This window comes from Vipera ursinii, assembly GCF_947247035.1.
Source record: "Vipera ursinii genome assembly, chromosome: Z".
NCBI classification, from domain to species: Eukaryota; Metazoa; Chordata; class Lepidosauria; order Squamata; family Viperidae; genus Vipera; species Vipera ursinii.
In genome coordinates this window covers 117,894,378-117,911,613 of record NC_139517.1, presented here as the reverse complement: position 1 = coordinate 117,911,613, position 17,236 = coordinate 117,894,378, and the positions used below count along the sequence as shown (strand labels likewise).

At 37.8% G+C, this 17,236-nt stretch overlaps 1 protein-coding gene across 7 annotated transcripts in view; it reads left to right on the top strand.

Moving 5' to 3' along the window:
• ZMYND11 (zinc finger MYND-type containing 11) overlaps nucleotides 1-17,236 on the top strand; it is a 114,434-nt gene that overhangs the window by 54,080 nt on the left and 43,118 nt on the right. For all 7 annotated transcript variants that reach the window (XM_083378437.1, XM_083378436.1, XM_083378440.1 and 4 more), the window contains one exon: nucleotides 10,115-10,249. In XM_083378437.1, the coding sequence (XP_083234563.1) occupies nucleotides 10,115-10,249 (135 nt within the window). The remainder of the gene's footprint in view (nucleotides 1-10,114; nucleotides 10,250-17,236) is intronic.

Below are 17,236 nucleotides of genomic sequence, written 5' to 3'. Positions count from 1 at the left end.
TTGAATTATTTCCTCCAAACCAGCTTCTTCTCCTCCTCCTCCTCCCCCTCCTATTATTATTATTATTATTATTATTATTATTATTATTATTATTATTATTATTATTATATTTTGATCAAGATCATTGAGTTCTTCTAATGGAACTCCTTCGTCTACATACAGAGTCACAATTTAGGTGAATCTTGCCTAATTTTTGGTGAAAAAATGGTGAAAAACATTTAGGCAAGAAAACCCAAATGTACAGGTATAGTATAGGTGGTACCTTGCTCAATAGTAGTAACTGTAGTAGTAACTGGATCTCGGAGTCCTAGTGGGCAATCACTTCAATATGAGCCAGCAGTGTGCTGCAGCTGCCAAAAAAGCCAACACAATGCTAGGCTGCATTAAGAAAGGGATAGAATGAAGATCACGTGAAGTGTTAATACCACTTTACAATGCCTTGGTACAGCCACACTTGGAATACTGCATCCAGTTTTGGTCACCACGATGTAAAAAAGATGTTGAGACAAGAGTACAGAGAAGAGCAACAAAGATGATTAGGGGACTGGAGGCTAAAACATAAGGAACAGTTGCTGGAATTGGTATGTCTAGTTTAATGAAGAGAAGGGCGAGGGGTGACATGATAGCAGTGTTCCAATATCCCAGGGGCTGCCACAAAGAAGAGGGAGTCAAGCTATTCTCCAAAGCACCTGAGGGCAGGACAAGAAGCAACGGATGGAAAATAAACAAGGAGAGAAGCAACCTAGAACTAAGGAGAAACTTCCTGACAGATAGAACAATTAACCAGTGGAACAACCTGCCTCCAGAAGCTGTGAATGCTCCAACACTGGAAGTTTTTAAGAAGAGACTGGACAGCCTTTCTCTGAAATGGTGTAGGGTTTCCTGCCTGAGCAGGGGGTTGGACTAGATGACCTCCAAGGTACCTTCCAACTACTACTACTACTACTACTACTACTACTACTTCATCATCATCATCATCATTATTATTATTATTATTATTATTATTATTATTATTATTATTATTATTTGGTTGATCTCCAGATGTTTTAGGCTACAGTTGTCCACAGTTTCATATCCCATTGAGAAGAAGTGAAGCAGCCATTTTTCTCCATTGCTGAACTACACAAAGCTCCAACTGACTGCAGATTTATTTTTTTTTGTTTATTGATAGTCCTTCTCTTGATCCTTGCTGTGACAGTGCTCATAGAAAATCACATTACTGAGGAAACATACCTTTAAGGCAGGGCTTTTCAACCTTTTCACACATTGTACCACTTTTAGGATATGGCAACATCCAAGTACCACCAGTCGCCCAGCAAGATGTCAAAAACTTGATGACCAAAAATAGGAAAAAAGTGATAAAGTACAGGTAGTCCTCAACTTACAACAATTAACTTAGTGACTGTTTGAAGTTACAATGGCACTGAAAAAATGCCCCCCAAGCCACAGCCTAGCAAGACACCTGCCTGCCCAGCGACACTCTTCCTCCCTTCCGAGGTTTTCATTGTTGTGAGCATTTCTGTTGAATATTGACAGTGGGGGTGGGGTGGTGTGGTTGGATTTTATTCCCCCCGTCTGCTGGGTGGTTGCAGCAGGTTTTGGTCACTTCACATGACTCTGGGACACTGTGTCTGTCATAAATATGAATCAGTTGCCAAGCATCTGAATGTAAATCACAAGACCCTGGAGATGCTGCAACATTCCAGCTGATGGGTGCTTCTTCTGGGCTCAGAAGCGCCAGGATCAGTGCCAAACTCCAGCTGGAGCCTGGTGCTGATCCTGGTGCTTCTACTGAGCCCTGACAGCCCTGCAGCTCCAGCCATCTCTTGCTCAGGCTTGTGTGGTGCTGCCACTGGTTCAGCTCATTCCCCTCCCCCGCTACCACTTTTCTAGGATGGTCGCGTACCATTTGCCAGGTGCCAATGTACCACAGGTGGTACCCGTACCACTGGTTGAAAAGCCCTGCTTTAAGGAACATACCCTGCCATCAAAAAAAAAGTTTCTGCATTTTCTTATATCCAGTAAAAGTACTCTGTTCCCTAATATTGCAACAGACAGATTATGAAAGTGCACCAAAGTTCGCACAAATTGCAGTTCTAGAGTTGTGCAATTTAAGCTTGTATCATAAACCAGTTATACTGGATTTCTTTAGGCACAATGAGAAGATCCCTTTGGTCTTACTCCTGTTGTGTCAGCTTTTGATGTAAACCAAAGCAGGAAGCTAATTCTATAAGTTTGACTGGAACTCTATTGATATAAGTTACGGTAACAGAATCTTGAAATCTTGGCTGCATTTTTCCCTTTTTTCCTCTTCTATCCAGGAGAGTTAGGCCAAAGCCTGTCTGAATTTCTTTTTAATGGTTTCCTTGTTTCTTGGGCTTAAAGCATGTAGTTTTACTTTTTTTATATAACAATCACTGCATAGTTTTTCCAAAGTGATCTTTGTAGTTCTTCCCAAATTACTTCGGATTTATTGAAAAGTTTTCAATCTAAATTTGAGACTGCCAAGTTGTTTGAACTGGGTCAGTGATGTGATTGTTTGCAACTGTTGTGTCTTCTCATTTCCTTCCAGAAAGTTTATGACAGAAACACAGGTAGCCTTTGTATTGTGTCAGAACGCATTCTATCATCATCATCATCATTATCATTATCAACATTGCCTAAATGTGTTATATGTATGTAAAATATGTTATATTTTAGTCCATCTTGTCTCCTGAAAAGTACTCAAAGTAACTTAACAAAATGCAACATTGCCATCATTCCAAAATGCCAGTCCAGAACGTTTACTGATCAATGCATTCAGTAATACTATTATACAGTATTTTAGATCCATTTTCTTTCTACTACTCCTTCTGCGTTTTGCTCTGCGTTTTGCTCTGAACAAAGAGGATGGGGAAGCTACATCAGGTTTGCACTATGGTGATGATTTACCATAATTTCTTCATTCCATTTTTGAACTTCAGAAAAGAAAAAGTGAACAAAATAGGCATGTCCAATTTTATTTATCTGTATTTTTGAGATGGAGTGGAAAAAATGAGCTACAAGGCTCATTTTTTTCCCATTGAGTACATTATGAAATATCCTTCCTCTAATAACTAGGTTGACGCCTCATGTTGACCTTGCAGATGATTTTGAAGACCCTATTTTCCTGTTTTCAGGGAATATTTAAGATTGACTTTGCTTGGATGTCTTCTTTTAAATTAAGTATTATAATAGTCCTTACTACATTTTGTCTTTTGATGAGTTGTAAAGATTCAGTGGCATGCAGATTTAAAAAATATGTAAATCATATCCCCTATAAATGGACATCAAGAAAAAATTTAGCCTTTGTTTCATTTGAACAGGAAAAATGGATGGTAATTCTGATTTCTTGCTCATTAGCAATATGTATTTGGACTGGCATTTTGATTTTTACAATACTTTTATTTTAAATAATTTTATTTTAAAGTTTTGATTTTTAAAATTAACTAAAAGCTTTTAGCTATGTTTTTAATCTTGGAAAAGAAACAAGTCAACGAGCCAGTTGGAGATCAGAACTAAGGTATAAAATAATTGTGATAATTGGCATTTAAATACAAGTGTTTCTTTTTTTAGAACAAGTATAATTTACAGTTGAACCATGTTGGGGGCAAGTGAAAACATTAATTTTTCTGGTATTTTTTTTGGCTCAAAACACAATGCTTTAATTTTATACAGAATATGGGATTTGTTCAGTTGACAGACCTTCTGAGAAGCTGTTGATATTTGATAAGCAAACTGTTATTCTGACATTAATTAATTGTAATTGCTTTCTGACCCCATAACAATTAGCATAGACAAGAGATGCATTGCAATTGATATCACTTATTATGCACTTTATAAAATCAGTCCATTTTTATTAATGCTCTGCTCTTGAGCCTGGGATCTCCCTATTATTTGCATTGTACAGATTAACCTATTGCAGGGGTCCCCAACCACCTGGTCTGTGGACTGGTACTGAGCCACAGCATGTCAGCAACTGTTCTGCACAAACAAGCAAAGCCCCATCCATGGGATGCAGGCAGCACACAAAACCACGTACTCTCCAGTGCATGTTAAAACCTTTCTCCATGGAACCGGTCCCTGATGCCCAAAAGGTTGGGGACCCCTGACCTATAGGATATATTATTTCAAAATATTGTAAACAGAAAGGAGCAGTTAACTTTTAAGACGTTGAAGCCATAGAGGATGCTACAGTACCAGTGCCTTGTGTTGATATGTATTTGATTATGTTTGTTTAGAGAAAGGGTGTCATACTGCCGGCCCGCGGGCCGGACCTGTCACAATGAAACCGCACCCACCCCATTGCCGGCAATGGAGAAAAAGCTCCGATACGTCATGTGACGTCACATGATGTCGCAAGTTTGACATGCCTGGTTTAGAGTATGCTTTCAGTGATGCTTATTGTCCCATTAGTTAGTCTCTCTCTATTTCTAATAATATGGAAAATACTGACCAAAGAAAATAGCTAGTCGATACGGGGAATAACACCCTGCTTGGAGCAACATGAAGTGCCATTTACATAGCAGTCACCTCTAATGGCAGAAGGGTTATGTAATTAAATTTTGGGGTTAAGAGAAGGCCTCAGTTGTATAGTATACATTCTTTATATGCACAAATTTAAAAAAAATGTATTTCGGTGGGAAAAAACCACAGAGAGCGATCAGAGATCTGATTTCTCTTATATTATACCAGTGTTCCTGCTTCAATATAAGGCCACTTTGTCTATTTATGCCAGAGGTCTTCAACCTTTCCAGTCTTGAGGACTGGCGGGAAGGAGAGCAGCTTCAAAATTGGTGCGCGTGCATATGTGTGCAGCACTAGCAGCCCCATTTGTGCATGCAGCATCTGCTAGCGCTGTGTGCATGCACAAACAGCCACGCACCCCCCCATGGCGGCTAGTGGCACATGCACAAACACTGCAGACACCCGCCCCGTAGCATCCCTGTTCGTGCCCCACACACATGCACAAATGGGGCCACTAGCACGAGTGGGGGGGGAAATGCATCCCCATGCGTGCGCACACTGGCCAACTGTTTCTGTGTCCTGCTGGCCAAGAGCCCACAGCCCAGGACCGGGCTGCGGACCATAGGTTGGGGACCCCTGATTTATGCTATCCTGATATTAACTTCTGTGGACCTGCATAAAAAAGGTGGGTAGATTAAGATGATTGATCCCAGATGTCTGATGGATCACTTTGTTTTTCAGGAGATGGTTGAGGATTTTCTTGCTTCTGAAGACTACCCAGAAAGTGCAACTGATAAGTGCTGAAATTTCAGCAGTGCTAAACCTCTATTGAGGTGCTACAGTTGTTGCCAATACATTACACTAATTTTGACACTTGCATCCATGTTACCTGGGAACATTGCAAATGAAGTCTGCTCAGCCTTTGTGATGGGCTTGGGAACTATTGCTTCCCTTCAGGATATGAAAGGGACAGAGATTAAGGGACTAACACTCTCTAATTGTCCTTTACCCATTTAATATTACCACTCAAGATATAGACATGTGCGTGTTCAGTCTTTGTAGGCTAGAGCACATGGTTATGTGCTGCTTGTTTTTAACTGGATGTTTTTAAGATATTTAAGAAGATTAGTATCCTTATGCAAGCTGCCAAGAGTGTGTGGGTTTGGGTGCAACAGAAATTATGAAAATAAGTAGAGAAGAAGCCAATTGTTGCTAGACCAAAATGTTTGTCAAGCATAGAGTATGCATAAAAATCCCTGTCAATTTTTAATTCAAATGGAATTCTTTCCTGAAGTAGAACGACATAATGGTGTGTATGTAAACCTGGAAAAGATTCAGGAGCGTGAGGACTTAATAGAGATCAGTTTTCTTAAAATTAGTTCCATGAAGAGCAGACTAGTGGCATTTCAGTGATAACAAATTTATACAGTGAGAATGAATGCACAACAGCATTAACTTTCCAATAAGCTTCTGTTCCAATGGAAAAGAATATTTGTAGCCCAGGGTTCCTTGGTGCCCTCTGAGCTTGGTTGTTTTCTTGCAGATGTTTTATTCTCCATCATATATATTGACTTAAACTGACAGTGTTTTAGAGTTTTTGGAAGGAAGATAGTATTCTAACACTAACTTTAATCTAGCTGCACACATCATGTTTGCTTTATCTTCTTTACTAATGGCAGAAAGATGGGTCATCCCACCTGTCACTTGTGTATTTTGAGGGATCATTCCAGTTTTCATTGATCCCATTAGGAGAGTGTTGAAAAATATCCATTACCATTTCTCAGTTGCCCTTTGGCACTATAGTTCAGTATGCAGATATATTACTCAAGAATTACAGAATTGAAATTATCCCCTGGTTCAACATGTTCAACCATCAAATCCCTAACAGTGAGAACATTGACTAAGTACTGTTAACATTACTTTTGAACCAATTGCTAATGCCTCCCCCCAGCTAGTCAGGTGATGCTGTGGTGGTGCTAGCTGAGTGTCTAAAGCAGGGGTCCCTAACCCCTGGTCCATGGACTGGCACCAGTCCATAGCATGCCAGAAATGGCTGCGCAAACAAACAAAGACCCATCTGTGGGATGTGGGCAACACATGAAACCACACCCCCTACGGTCTGCAGAAAAACCTCTCTCCACGGAACCGGTCCCTGATGCCCAAAAGGTTGGGGACTGCTGGTCTAAAGGCTGTAAAGATCTAGATGGGTCAATCCTAGTAAAATGGGAGTGCCTCTGGTTTTTGGCTTTCCAGGTATAGGAGGTATTGGGGTGGCACTTCCATAGGATGAGTTGGTGTGCAGTTTTGGGATTCTCTTAAGAGTCACAGCTTCTGCTTAAGGAGCAGTCATGGCTAGGAGGACTTTTGCAAGATTCGTCTTGTGCAGCAGTTGAGCCTCTTCTTGGGCCAGAAGGCCTTGTTCATGGTCAGTCAAGCGTTGGTCACTTTCCATTTGGATTACTGCAATATTGCAATCGGAGCCATGATGGCACAATAGTTAGAATGCAGTACTGCAGGCTAACTCGCTGCTCACTGCCAGAAGTTCGATTCTGACCGGCTAAAGGTTGATTCAGCCTTCCATCCTTCTGGGGTCAGTAAAATGAGGACTCAGATTGTTGGGGACAATATGCTGACACTTTAAACTGCTTAGAGAAGGCTATACCGCTGTGAAGCGCTATAAGTTGTGCTATTGCTAATACATTTCATGTGGGTTGTGAGCTCACGTAACATTTCTGTTATGTGAGCTGCACTAGCTCTCAGGTTCAAGAGAGTTTGAACTTGAGACTGTTTGAGGCTGTGTAGAGACTCCAGGCAGATTCTTCTTTTGACTCTATCCCCAGGTTCTGCCACTCCATGCTTTCTTCAGAATGCATCACTAACTTCTTTAAAAACTGATTTTTCTAGCCTGCAATGATTGTAGGTAATAAAAGTCCTATCTGTATATTCTGTCTGCTGTTTTGGAATAATTATGTAGCAGCTTTCTTGTTGCAACTTATTGGTCATAGCTTTTTAGATGGGCAAAAATTTGTTGGGGGAGGAAATCTGTAAAAACCTTATTATAAATGATAGAGCCGTGGTGGCGAAACTATGCCTTTTCTGTGGGCACGCGTGCCGTCACTCTAGTCCTAGGCCTTCATCTGGGTTTTATAAAATCTTTTCACTTTAGGCCTCCACCGCCATGTGCAAAAAAAAGGTTCAATCAATCAATCAATCTCAACTTCTCACGGGGAAAAAAAGATCTCGCAAAGTTGGAATTGATTGAACTTTTTAGTCCCACCCAGTCTGCTGTTACCACCGCAGCTACACCCACCCAATGGGCCATGGCCACCCAATGGGCCACACCCACCCAATGGGCCACACCTACCCGGCACCTGATGATACATATGTGGGTTTTGGGTTGCAATTTGGGCACCAGTCTCTAAAAGGTTCACCATCACTGTGATAGAGTGATAGACCTTGCCCCTTTTTGCTTTTTTAAATGGATATTGTAAAACACATTTAAAATAGAATTTCTGTTTTTATGATCCTTATTATTCTGGGTACAGTCTTAATGTGGAAAGAGCTTTCTAACCAAGTATTTCAGAGTATTAGTGACACAATAAGTTATGTTAATAATAATCAACTGAAGAGAGCTTAAATGTCATGCTTACTGCATTCAGAGCTTATGAGAAAGTATGATGTGTCTTTTCATGAATGAGATTGGAGTTAGTGAATTTCACCCTTTTCCCCTCCTTGAGGTTGAGGATATTTAGAGGTTATAGAGAAGTTCAGATGGTTGCTAAAAAATCTTACAAATGAATGAATCTGTAAATAGTCCGTCTTTAGTTGTGCTTATCTCCTCTGCCCTCACTGCAAACCCATTTTCCATTGTTCAGCGGTTCAGGAAACCATGACTGAAATGCAGACTTTTAATGCATTGAAAGAACTATAGGCATTTCTGGAAACAAAGGAGAAACTCCTGCATGCTTTGCAGCAGCTCTCAGGTCTGTTGTAAATTGCTGGGAGAGAGACATCCATGTTAGTATTTGAACATAATTAGAAAAGAAAAAGCAATTGGCCACAGCTTGTCTTCATGAATGAAGAACTGTCTTATTAGAGATATTGGATAAAATATTGAACTGTTATTTTATTAACAGAAATAGTGACAAGTGATACAGAAGTTGGCGTACTGCATATCTTTTCTTTGTTCCACAAGAGAACAGGAAAGGTTTCAGAACCTTCAAGTGCTTGGAATGCTAGTAAGAATCATTTTAAATAATTCAGGGAGGCCATCTTGCTTCAGGGGCTCACAGGATGGTCTAAATCAAAGGTCTTCAAACTTAGCCCTTTTATGACTTGTGGACTTCGGCTGAGGAATTCTGTGTCAGGACCCACCCCAATTCATGTCTTAGGAAAACAAAAACTCTTTGAGTCAGTTCTAGTCCAAAAGGAATTTTTACTAGGACATGTTTGGTTGTGGAAATACAAGACAGGACCTGGTATTGTTTTACAGATTGAAACTTTATAAAGAGTTCCCGGTTTAACCCCCCTTCCCTTAACCGCATTTGGTCAGCCCCCCATCATTTACTTCGTGTCATCCCTTTCGTGGGAAAAAGGGAACTTCGGATCTTTTACGGTTATTGCCTTCTTCCTTTACAGATTCAAATGGAGACACAGGCCAGATGCCTTCTTCCCTAACCCTCCCTTTTGTTCCCCCAGTTCATAAGGTTTCCCTTGGTCTTTGAAATAACCTAAGGCAGGCTGAATCCACATCCGCTCCTCTTTCCTCGGGAGATGGCAGAATCCGGGGGGGGGGGGAAATAATGTTTTAAACATACATTTATGAATGTGATATAAATGGATTCTGACATTCTGGGAGTTGAAGTCCACAAGTCATAAAAGGGCCAAGTTTGAAGACCCCTGATCTAAATATAGATAGATAATTGCATGGTGGAATCTCAGCTTCTCCTAGATAGATTGGACTATGATTTGGAGAGCTATTGTAGATACCATTTTAATGGCTGTAAAGTAGATGGAGTTACTGTATTTGTGGTTTATGTCTTCCAAGGAAGGTTTTGGTCCTCCAAAATTTTAAAAGTGTTTTCTAGAAACATCTTCTAGTTGTCAGTAATACAGAACTCTATTTTTTAGATTAGATAATGTGATAGACATGGAAGTTACTGCTGTCTGTGTTTCCTTCCTGTATTCCAGAAATTCCAAAATTTCTGTGTTGAGTTTCATATATTGAGGAAGGAAGGAAGATAACAGATTGTATATGGAAAAGAAGAATTTGTTTTGCTCTTTAGCAGCCAGTTGAGTTGTAAGGAAATTGCAGATTAAAGGTAGATTGATTTTTGTATATAATATTATTTTACATATTTATCTGAACTAGTCTCCTTAAGACCTATCTATTTGGCTAAATAGCACCAGCTTTATTGTGATTTAATTCTTTTCTAAGGGGGATCCCTTTATACTTTTTCAGTTTTCTGCCTGATAAATAACTTCATTAATCAGAAGTTGACTGCCTGCATGTTGGGTTATAAAACTAAACATACATTGTCTGATGCATCTTTACAAAGAAAATTAAAACAGTGGCTTTTAATGTTACTAAGTAAGACAATCTTATTTCCAATTGCTGTTTCTCTTGCAGTTCAGCAAGTGAAGGGGACATGGCACGTTTAACAAAACGGCGACAAGCAGATACTAAGGCTATCCAGCACCTTTGGTCAGCTATAGAAATCATCAGAAACCAGAAGCAAATTGCTAACATTGATCGTATTACAAAGTAAGTATCTTTTGAATAATAAAGCGATAGTATGAGCCAAGGAGAACATACTAATTATGCAAATGGAGCATCATCACACAAAGATTTCCCCTTGCATAAGAATGATCCAGGTCCATGCTGTAAAGTCCCTGTATCGGGTACAAAATAGGTCAATGGAGAAAGTACATTCAGAACTGCTCTGGATTTATCTGGTGGCTTGTTTTGCCAATAGTATCAAGTTGTAGGAAAATGTAAAATGCTTGTGGTCCAATTTAAAATAAATTTCCATTGTAAAGACTGTGTAGCCTTGAATTTTTTTTTACTGCCTATAAAGTATAAAAAAAACTGTGAAAGAATTATATTTTTAGTTCAATAGAATTTCTCCTATGGAAATGTGTTGCATCTATCTGCTTTGAAACATAATTTTGAATGTCTGGGATGAGTCCAGAGACTAGTTAATGAATATATCTTTGTATATTTCAAATCCTGATTCAGTCTGTGACCTACTCAGCTAAAACAGAGCAGGTGATGGGGAATATTCAGGCGATGCGGTCAAGTAGAAAATTGGGGCTAGACAAATAATTTGATCCAGCATAAGATATCTCCCCCCCCCAGGTATTCATCACAATGAGATGAAGGGAATAATGCATTTTGGCTGGGGTGTATAATGTCACTGAACTAAATTCCAGCATTGGCTAAGCTGGGAGTTGTTATGCAGCAATCTTTGAGGGCCACAAATTCTTCACTTCTGAACAATATTCTTTCCTTTCTTCTCCACATGGTAGGAAGGCAAATTAAATGTTTCTGTTTCAAATAATTGTCATTACATCTGAACATGATAAATTGTGGTTTGCAGTACTGTTATTTCTTGCAAACAAGGATCACAAACCATAATTCTATTTTGTGATCTTAATTTTGAGGCAAGCTGTATTTTGGATAAATGGGATCCAGATGATTTTGTAAAATGAGTTGCCACAAAATATAATTGCACCCTTTTGCAATGGGACATGAATAAAGGGAGGAGAATGTGCACAATCCTGAAGATTATGCCTGTCCTCGTATTCCATATCGTTTCTGAATATAATAATTGTGTCATGCAATGTGAATGGTCCTGGCCACAGTTCTCCAAGTTACTTCAAAGCAGAGGTTCTGCTTTAAGCAACCCTCTTTGTTGATGTTTGTTAATGTGTTGTGATTGTATTGTCACTGTTTGGTGTGGGTAATACAACAGCTGTTGTATCCTGGCCTCTAGATAGACATTCGACTTCACAGCGCCCTTTCTGGAGGTGAAAGTATTTGCTGAGTAAAAAGCTTATCCTACTTGTAGAATGGTTCATTGAAAGCAGTTGAGTAGCCCTCATGATTAAAAGTGAGAAAAAACACTTCACATGAAATTTCTACTTTTCTACTTTTTCTAGAATGTGGTCCTTTAAAAATGGTTATTCTTTTGTTCTTGGGATATAAAATCAGACTAAAACAGCTGAGCAGTTTCCTTAGCATTTTCCAGAAGAGCTAATGGCAAGACAATTGATTCTGCCATTTTGTAATACACAGGTAAATGTAACTGAGCTTGTAAACATTTGAGTACTTGGATATTTTTATTTACTTGCAGAGCTGAATTAAATTGCAATATGTCATGTAAAAGAAGGAAAGATTATGATATATTGATGCAACTTGCAGCTAAGGGATAAATTATATCGCAAAGTACATAATCAAGGTATCCTTTGTGCTACAGGAAAATGTGAAACCATAGTAAACTGGGGACGCATATATTCCATGAAACAGAGTGGCCAACAGTTTTTTTGAACCATATCACAATTTCTCTTTAAATGTAAAAAAATAACTAATTAGTTCATCTCTTTGAAAATATTTTAACATGAACGATAATTAGATCATGTTGCTAAGCCTGTTTCCATGGAATTCATGAGTTTTTCTGAAATTCAGTGAAATGTATTCATTAAATTAATAAAATTTATGGGAGTGGTCTCCTGGCTGCACTGAGAAAGAAAACTTTCTAACTGTGCAATGAGAATGAGAGGCACTGTATATTGTAGAAAGTTCAGTCCAAATGTGTATGGATTGGATTGGTTTTAAAATGTTTGCTTCCAGTGAAGTAGAATCTAGAGTAGAACTCTATTAAAATATGCTTGAAAGCCCTTCTTGAAGTACTAGATATACAGTAGTGGAGTGGTAGAACAAGCAGTTTAGCTAAAGTAGAATGTTGGTTTGATCAATTGATTTTTATTCCACTTTTATTTTTTGATAACTCAAAGGCACGTACATATGTAGTGTTCTGCCTCCCATTTTCTCCACATGATGGATTTATCTGAGACACAATTACTAGCGCAGCCTAATGGATGCCTAGAACTCATGGTGTTCTGCTTTCTAGTCCAACACTTCAGCTACTGCATAAAACTGGATCTTAAGTTTTGTATGGACAAAAAGTCCCAAGTTGAATTCCCATCATAGCCAGGAAATCCTGTTGTCTGAAATCTTCTCACTAGATGGATCCAGTATGACTCAATATAATATATTTCAGGATTCCTATGATCTGATGTTTTATCTGTACACTAACATGGATGTAGTTATGTGAGCCTGATTTACACATTATATGAGAATACACACAGTTCTGCTGGTTCTTTTCAGGGATTCACAGCTTTAAAAGAACTGACATTTTGAAAAGAAGTAAGCAGATTCAAGTTTGGAGAGTTGAAAATCTTTTCCTGAAGGAGCAGCATTAATCTCACTTGCATAATTTTGTTTTCATTCTGAGACTAGTCAGAACTATTATTTAAATAGTTCTATAATTGTTCTACTTACATAGTTTGAACTAGAATGTTGTGAAAGAGGAATTCAGATCAAGTTCCTAATCTACATTTCTTCCAAGCCCAGTTCCCAGCCTCACTAAGTTACCAGATTTCAGTATGAGAAAAAGCAGAATCCAGTTGGTCATGAAGACAAGTCTATAGGTATGATTTGCTCTACAATTCCTTGGAATACCTTTGGAATCCTGCTGATAATGAAAAAAACTGATTTTGTTCTGTCTGGGAGCATTTTGTAGATCACTAAATCCATGCCTATGTACTTTGCTTGTTGGTGGAATAATTGAAAGCAGAGCTTTTTTACATTTTTGTGAAAAGTAAATTTATTTGTTATTGGTTAAAGACACATTTCATCCCCACTTGAACCAAAGAGGAATTTATTGGGACATTTAAATTGCATGACTCTGTTAGTATTTAATTAGATGGGAGTAAAATAATTTTATGAGCTTAATTCCTATTTTATTTTTTAAAATAATGCTAACTTACCCTAGCCAGGTAGATTTTGTTCTCTATTGTACACTGACTTCAAGTTTTTAAGCTCAAGTCTTTTGTTCATTTAGGGAGTGCTTATATTTGCATTGTATATTTTTTGTTATTGTAGTTTTAACATTAGCAGATGAGCAGATAGAAAGTACAAATGTACAATTGTTAAGGACTTAAACTGTATTTATACCTCTGAAGATCACTCAATTCCCTTTCTATGCAATGGAAGAAGGTGTTATGTTATTTCTGATATTTGTTCCTGCTAGCTATTACTGCTAGCTTTTATAGAAATGTTTTTACCTTAGTTGTTACAGCACAAATCAGCGATCTTAAAGGTATGTTTTTGGTTTGGAAAGCAGTTTATAAAATAGAGGAGTCTTTTCAGCTACAGATAACAGTTGACGAGAATTAGAATCCTTCTCATCTACTTCATGTCATAAAATCTTAATATAAATAAAAGTAATACTGTATACTAAGAAAACATCACCTTTGAGTATATTATTACTATCCTAGTATTCATAATCTTAAAAAATTTCCTTCCAAAGTAATTATTTTCAATTTAGCTATCTAGAATTTTACTCTGGAAATGAAGATGGTTCACAAGGAAATTATATCACATGGAAATGCACAAATACCTTGTATCTGTTGTGACATATATAAGTAGGACATGCTGCCTAATACGATGAGCTGTACAATTAATGACAGGTTTGGGAGCATACTGTAAATTTAGTCACTGGGACAAGCAAGGCTTACCTGCATTAAAATTATTACCAATGACAACTGACCAGGTAAAAGCATTACATGAAGTTACTGAAAGTTACTGTAAAGCATGATGGGAGAGGACTACTTTTACAGCTTCTACAGAAGCTGTAAAAATCTGTCAGATTTTAATCTAACTCCATCTGGTATCTCTCCATTATATACACCATGCATAAGCTGTTATATTTTTAAGTAAATTACTAATTGCAATGGATTCATGCACTCTGTGACTGCAGTCCTTCTGATTGTGGTCATGATTCCCAAAGGAGGAGAGGAATTTGGTGGGTTTAAATTTAAATTAAGCTCATTGAGGTTGAAACAGACTTCACTGGGCATTTGGAAGCTGTTTTATTAGTCCAAATTCTATTTCCACCACATTATTCAAGATGATAAAGAAAAATACTATATTTCTGATAACATTGCAGCAGGACTTGGAAATGTAAATTGTTTTTGTGCAGAAAGTTTTGAAAGGGGCAGTTTTTTGGTTGCTTCTTAAGTTCATTTTTTGCTTTTCATCTTTCCCATTTTTGCTTCATTCTTGAGTGTAGTGAAAAATAATGTTTGAGTCTGTTATCACAGTGACTCTTTCCTGGAAAAAAATGGAATTCCCTGCTCTTGTAAGAGCCTCAGTTCTTTTAGCTTTCTCTGGAATAGAAACAAAGAGTGGTTGTAAGATTCAGTGAGATATAAATTATAATGCTATGGATATCAGCATATAGCATACATAATTAAATATACTAAATATACATTAGGCTTTTTCCATTGATACATCTGGATTTCTTCCATTGATACATCATGTGGAGACTGATTTCATCATTTTTATTGCAAATGTGTTAGTGCTTTTAAAGTTTGCAGATAATTTGTAATTTTTCCTCATGGGGGTTACATTGGGTAGTCTCAAGTTAAAACCACTATTGAGATAAAAAATTCTGTTGCTAAGGGAGACGATTGTTAAGTCAGTTTTATGATATTTCTGGCCACAGTTGTTAAGTGAATCACTGCCGTTATTAAGTTAGTAACACGGTTGTTAAGTGAATCTGGCTTCCCCATTGACTTTGCTTGTCAGAAGGTTACAAAAGGTCATCAGATGATCCAGGACACTTTCACTCGTCATACATGAGTCAATTGCTATGTCTGAATTTTGATCACATGGCCATGGGGATGCTACAATGGTCATATGTGTGGAAAACAGTCAGACGTCACTTTTTTCAGTGCTAAATATGTATTTTTTTCATATTCAGAAGACCATGTACATTAGGATAGTAATAATACACTTAAAAGTGATAATTTTTAGTATACATTGTTAACTCATATTTGTACTAGTATTTTAAGGCATGAAGTACATTAGAAGAATTCTAATTCTCTTCAATTGTTATCTGTAGCTGTGAGACTCTTCTATTTTATAAACTGCTTTAGAAACCAGAGAAAAACACCTTTAAAAATCATAGCGCTAATTCACATCACAACCTCCAACTTGAATTCTCACCCTTCAATTTTGCTGGTTTGTGTTGCAACAACTAAGGTAGAAACATTTCTTTAAAAGCCAGCAGTAATGCTAAAAATATCAAGAATAACATAGCGCCCTTCTTCCAGTGTGTCAACCATGGATAGAAAAGGAATCAAGTGATCTTCAGAGGTATAAATGCATTTTAGGACTTTAACAATTATAAATTTGTACTTATTTATCTGCTTATCTGCTAATGTCAAATCCGCATTACCAAAACAATGTACAAGGGAGATAAAAGCGCTCCTAAATGAACTAAATGGTCACTAAACGAATTGTTGTAAGTTGAGGACTACTTATGTGGTACTTTAACTTTTGTAGAGGGAGTTGTTCCTTGTTGTTTGTGGCTGAGTAGGTTATGAGATGATTAAGTAGTGACCTTGCAAATTTGGATTTTCCACCTCTCTCTCTGCCCCTCCCTTCAACCTCCCATAGAAAAACAACCTCATCTAGCCAGATCAGACAGGTTAGCTAGTAAAAACTAGAACAAACTTTTACTCTCTCTTGAAAGTTACATCGTAGAAGAGCTATTTTAGCTTCCTGACAGTGTTAGGATTGGTTTATTGTCTGACGGGAATTAAGTTGTTTCTTGTTTGTCTGGCTGGGAAATAGTCCAAAAGAGTGGGATACTCTTCCCATTTCAGTGTTAAGCTGAAGCTGATCACGGCCACGGCACAAACAGCTTTGCTTCAGCTGTCTTGTTCCAAGGTAAGAATAATCGGATCTTTTAAGAGAAGGGAGCAGAAGAGAGTTGTTTTACTTGTTGTCTCCCCTAACAGATGTCAGTGTCTATTATGAAAAACACATGGATCTTTTCTCCCTATAATGGTGGCTTCATTTTTATAGTAACATTACTTGTTTCTTGTTTGTTCATTTTGCCTTCAAGTCAAGTGACTACGTCCGATAGGTTTATGCAGTTTTTTGGGCAGTTCTTTTGAAAGTTTTTTCCCCCTTGTGACTGAGAGAGACTCCCTATAAACTCTCCATTTGGCTTCCGTGCCTAAGGCAAGACCTGAATTCGATTTCCTTTTCCTAGTCCAGTTCCTTAACCATTAGATCATGCTGGCTTACAAATAATCCTGTTTCCATCTCTAAATATCTTTGTATCCAATCAAAGTTCTATTGCTATAAAAATAAACATTTAAATAAAAAAAGGAAAGCAGAAGATTATTTTGAACTGACCCAAATAATATTGAAAAGCCACCAGGATTAACAAAAGCTCCATTGCACAGTTCTTAGTGTCTATCTAATATTCAGCGTGGATGAAACCAGCTTGAATTATCTCAAAATCCTTTCTAGTTCTGGGTACTGCAACAGAAATGTTGTTGTCTTGTATATCCATCAACCTCATTTTTCTTGATCAGTGAAGAGTAAGGAGTGGTTTCTTTTGTATGTATGTATTCAAAATAATTGTCCACTTTTCTTTATTTCCTCTGTCCA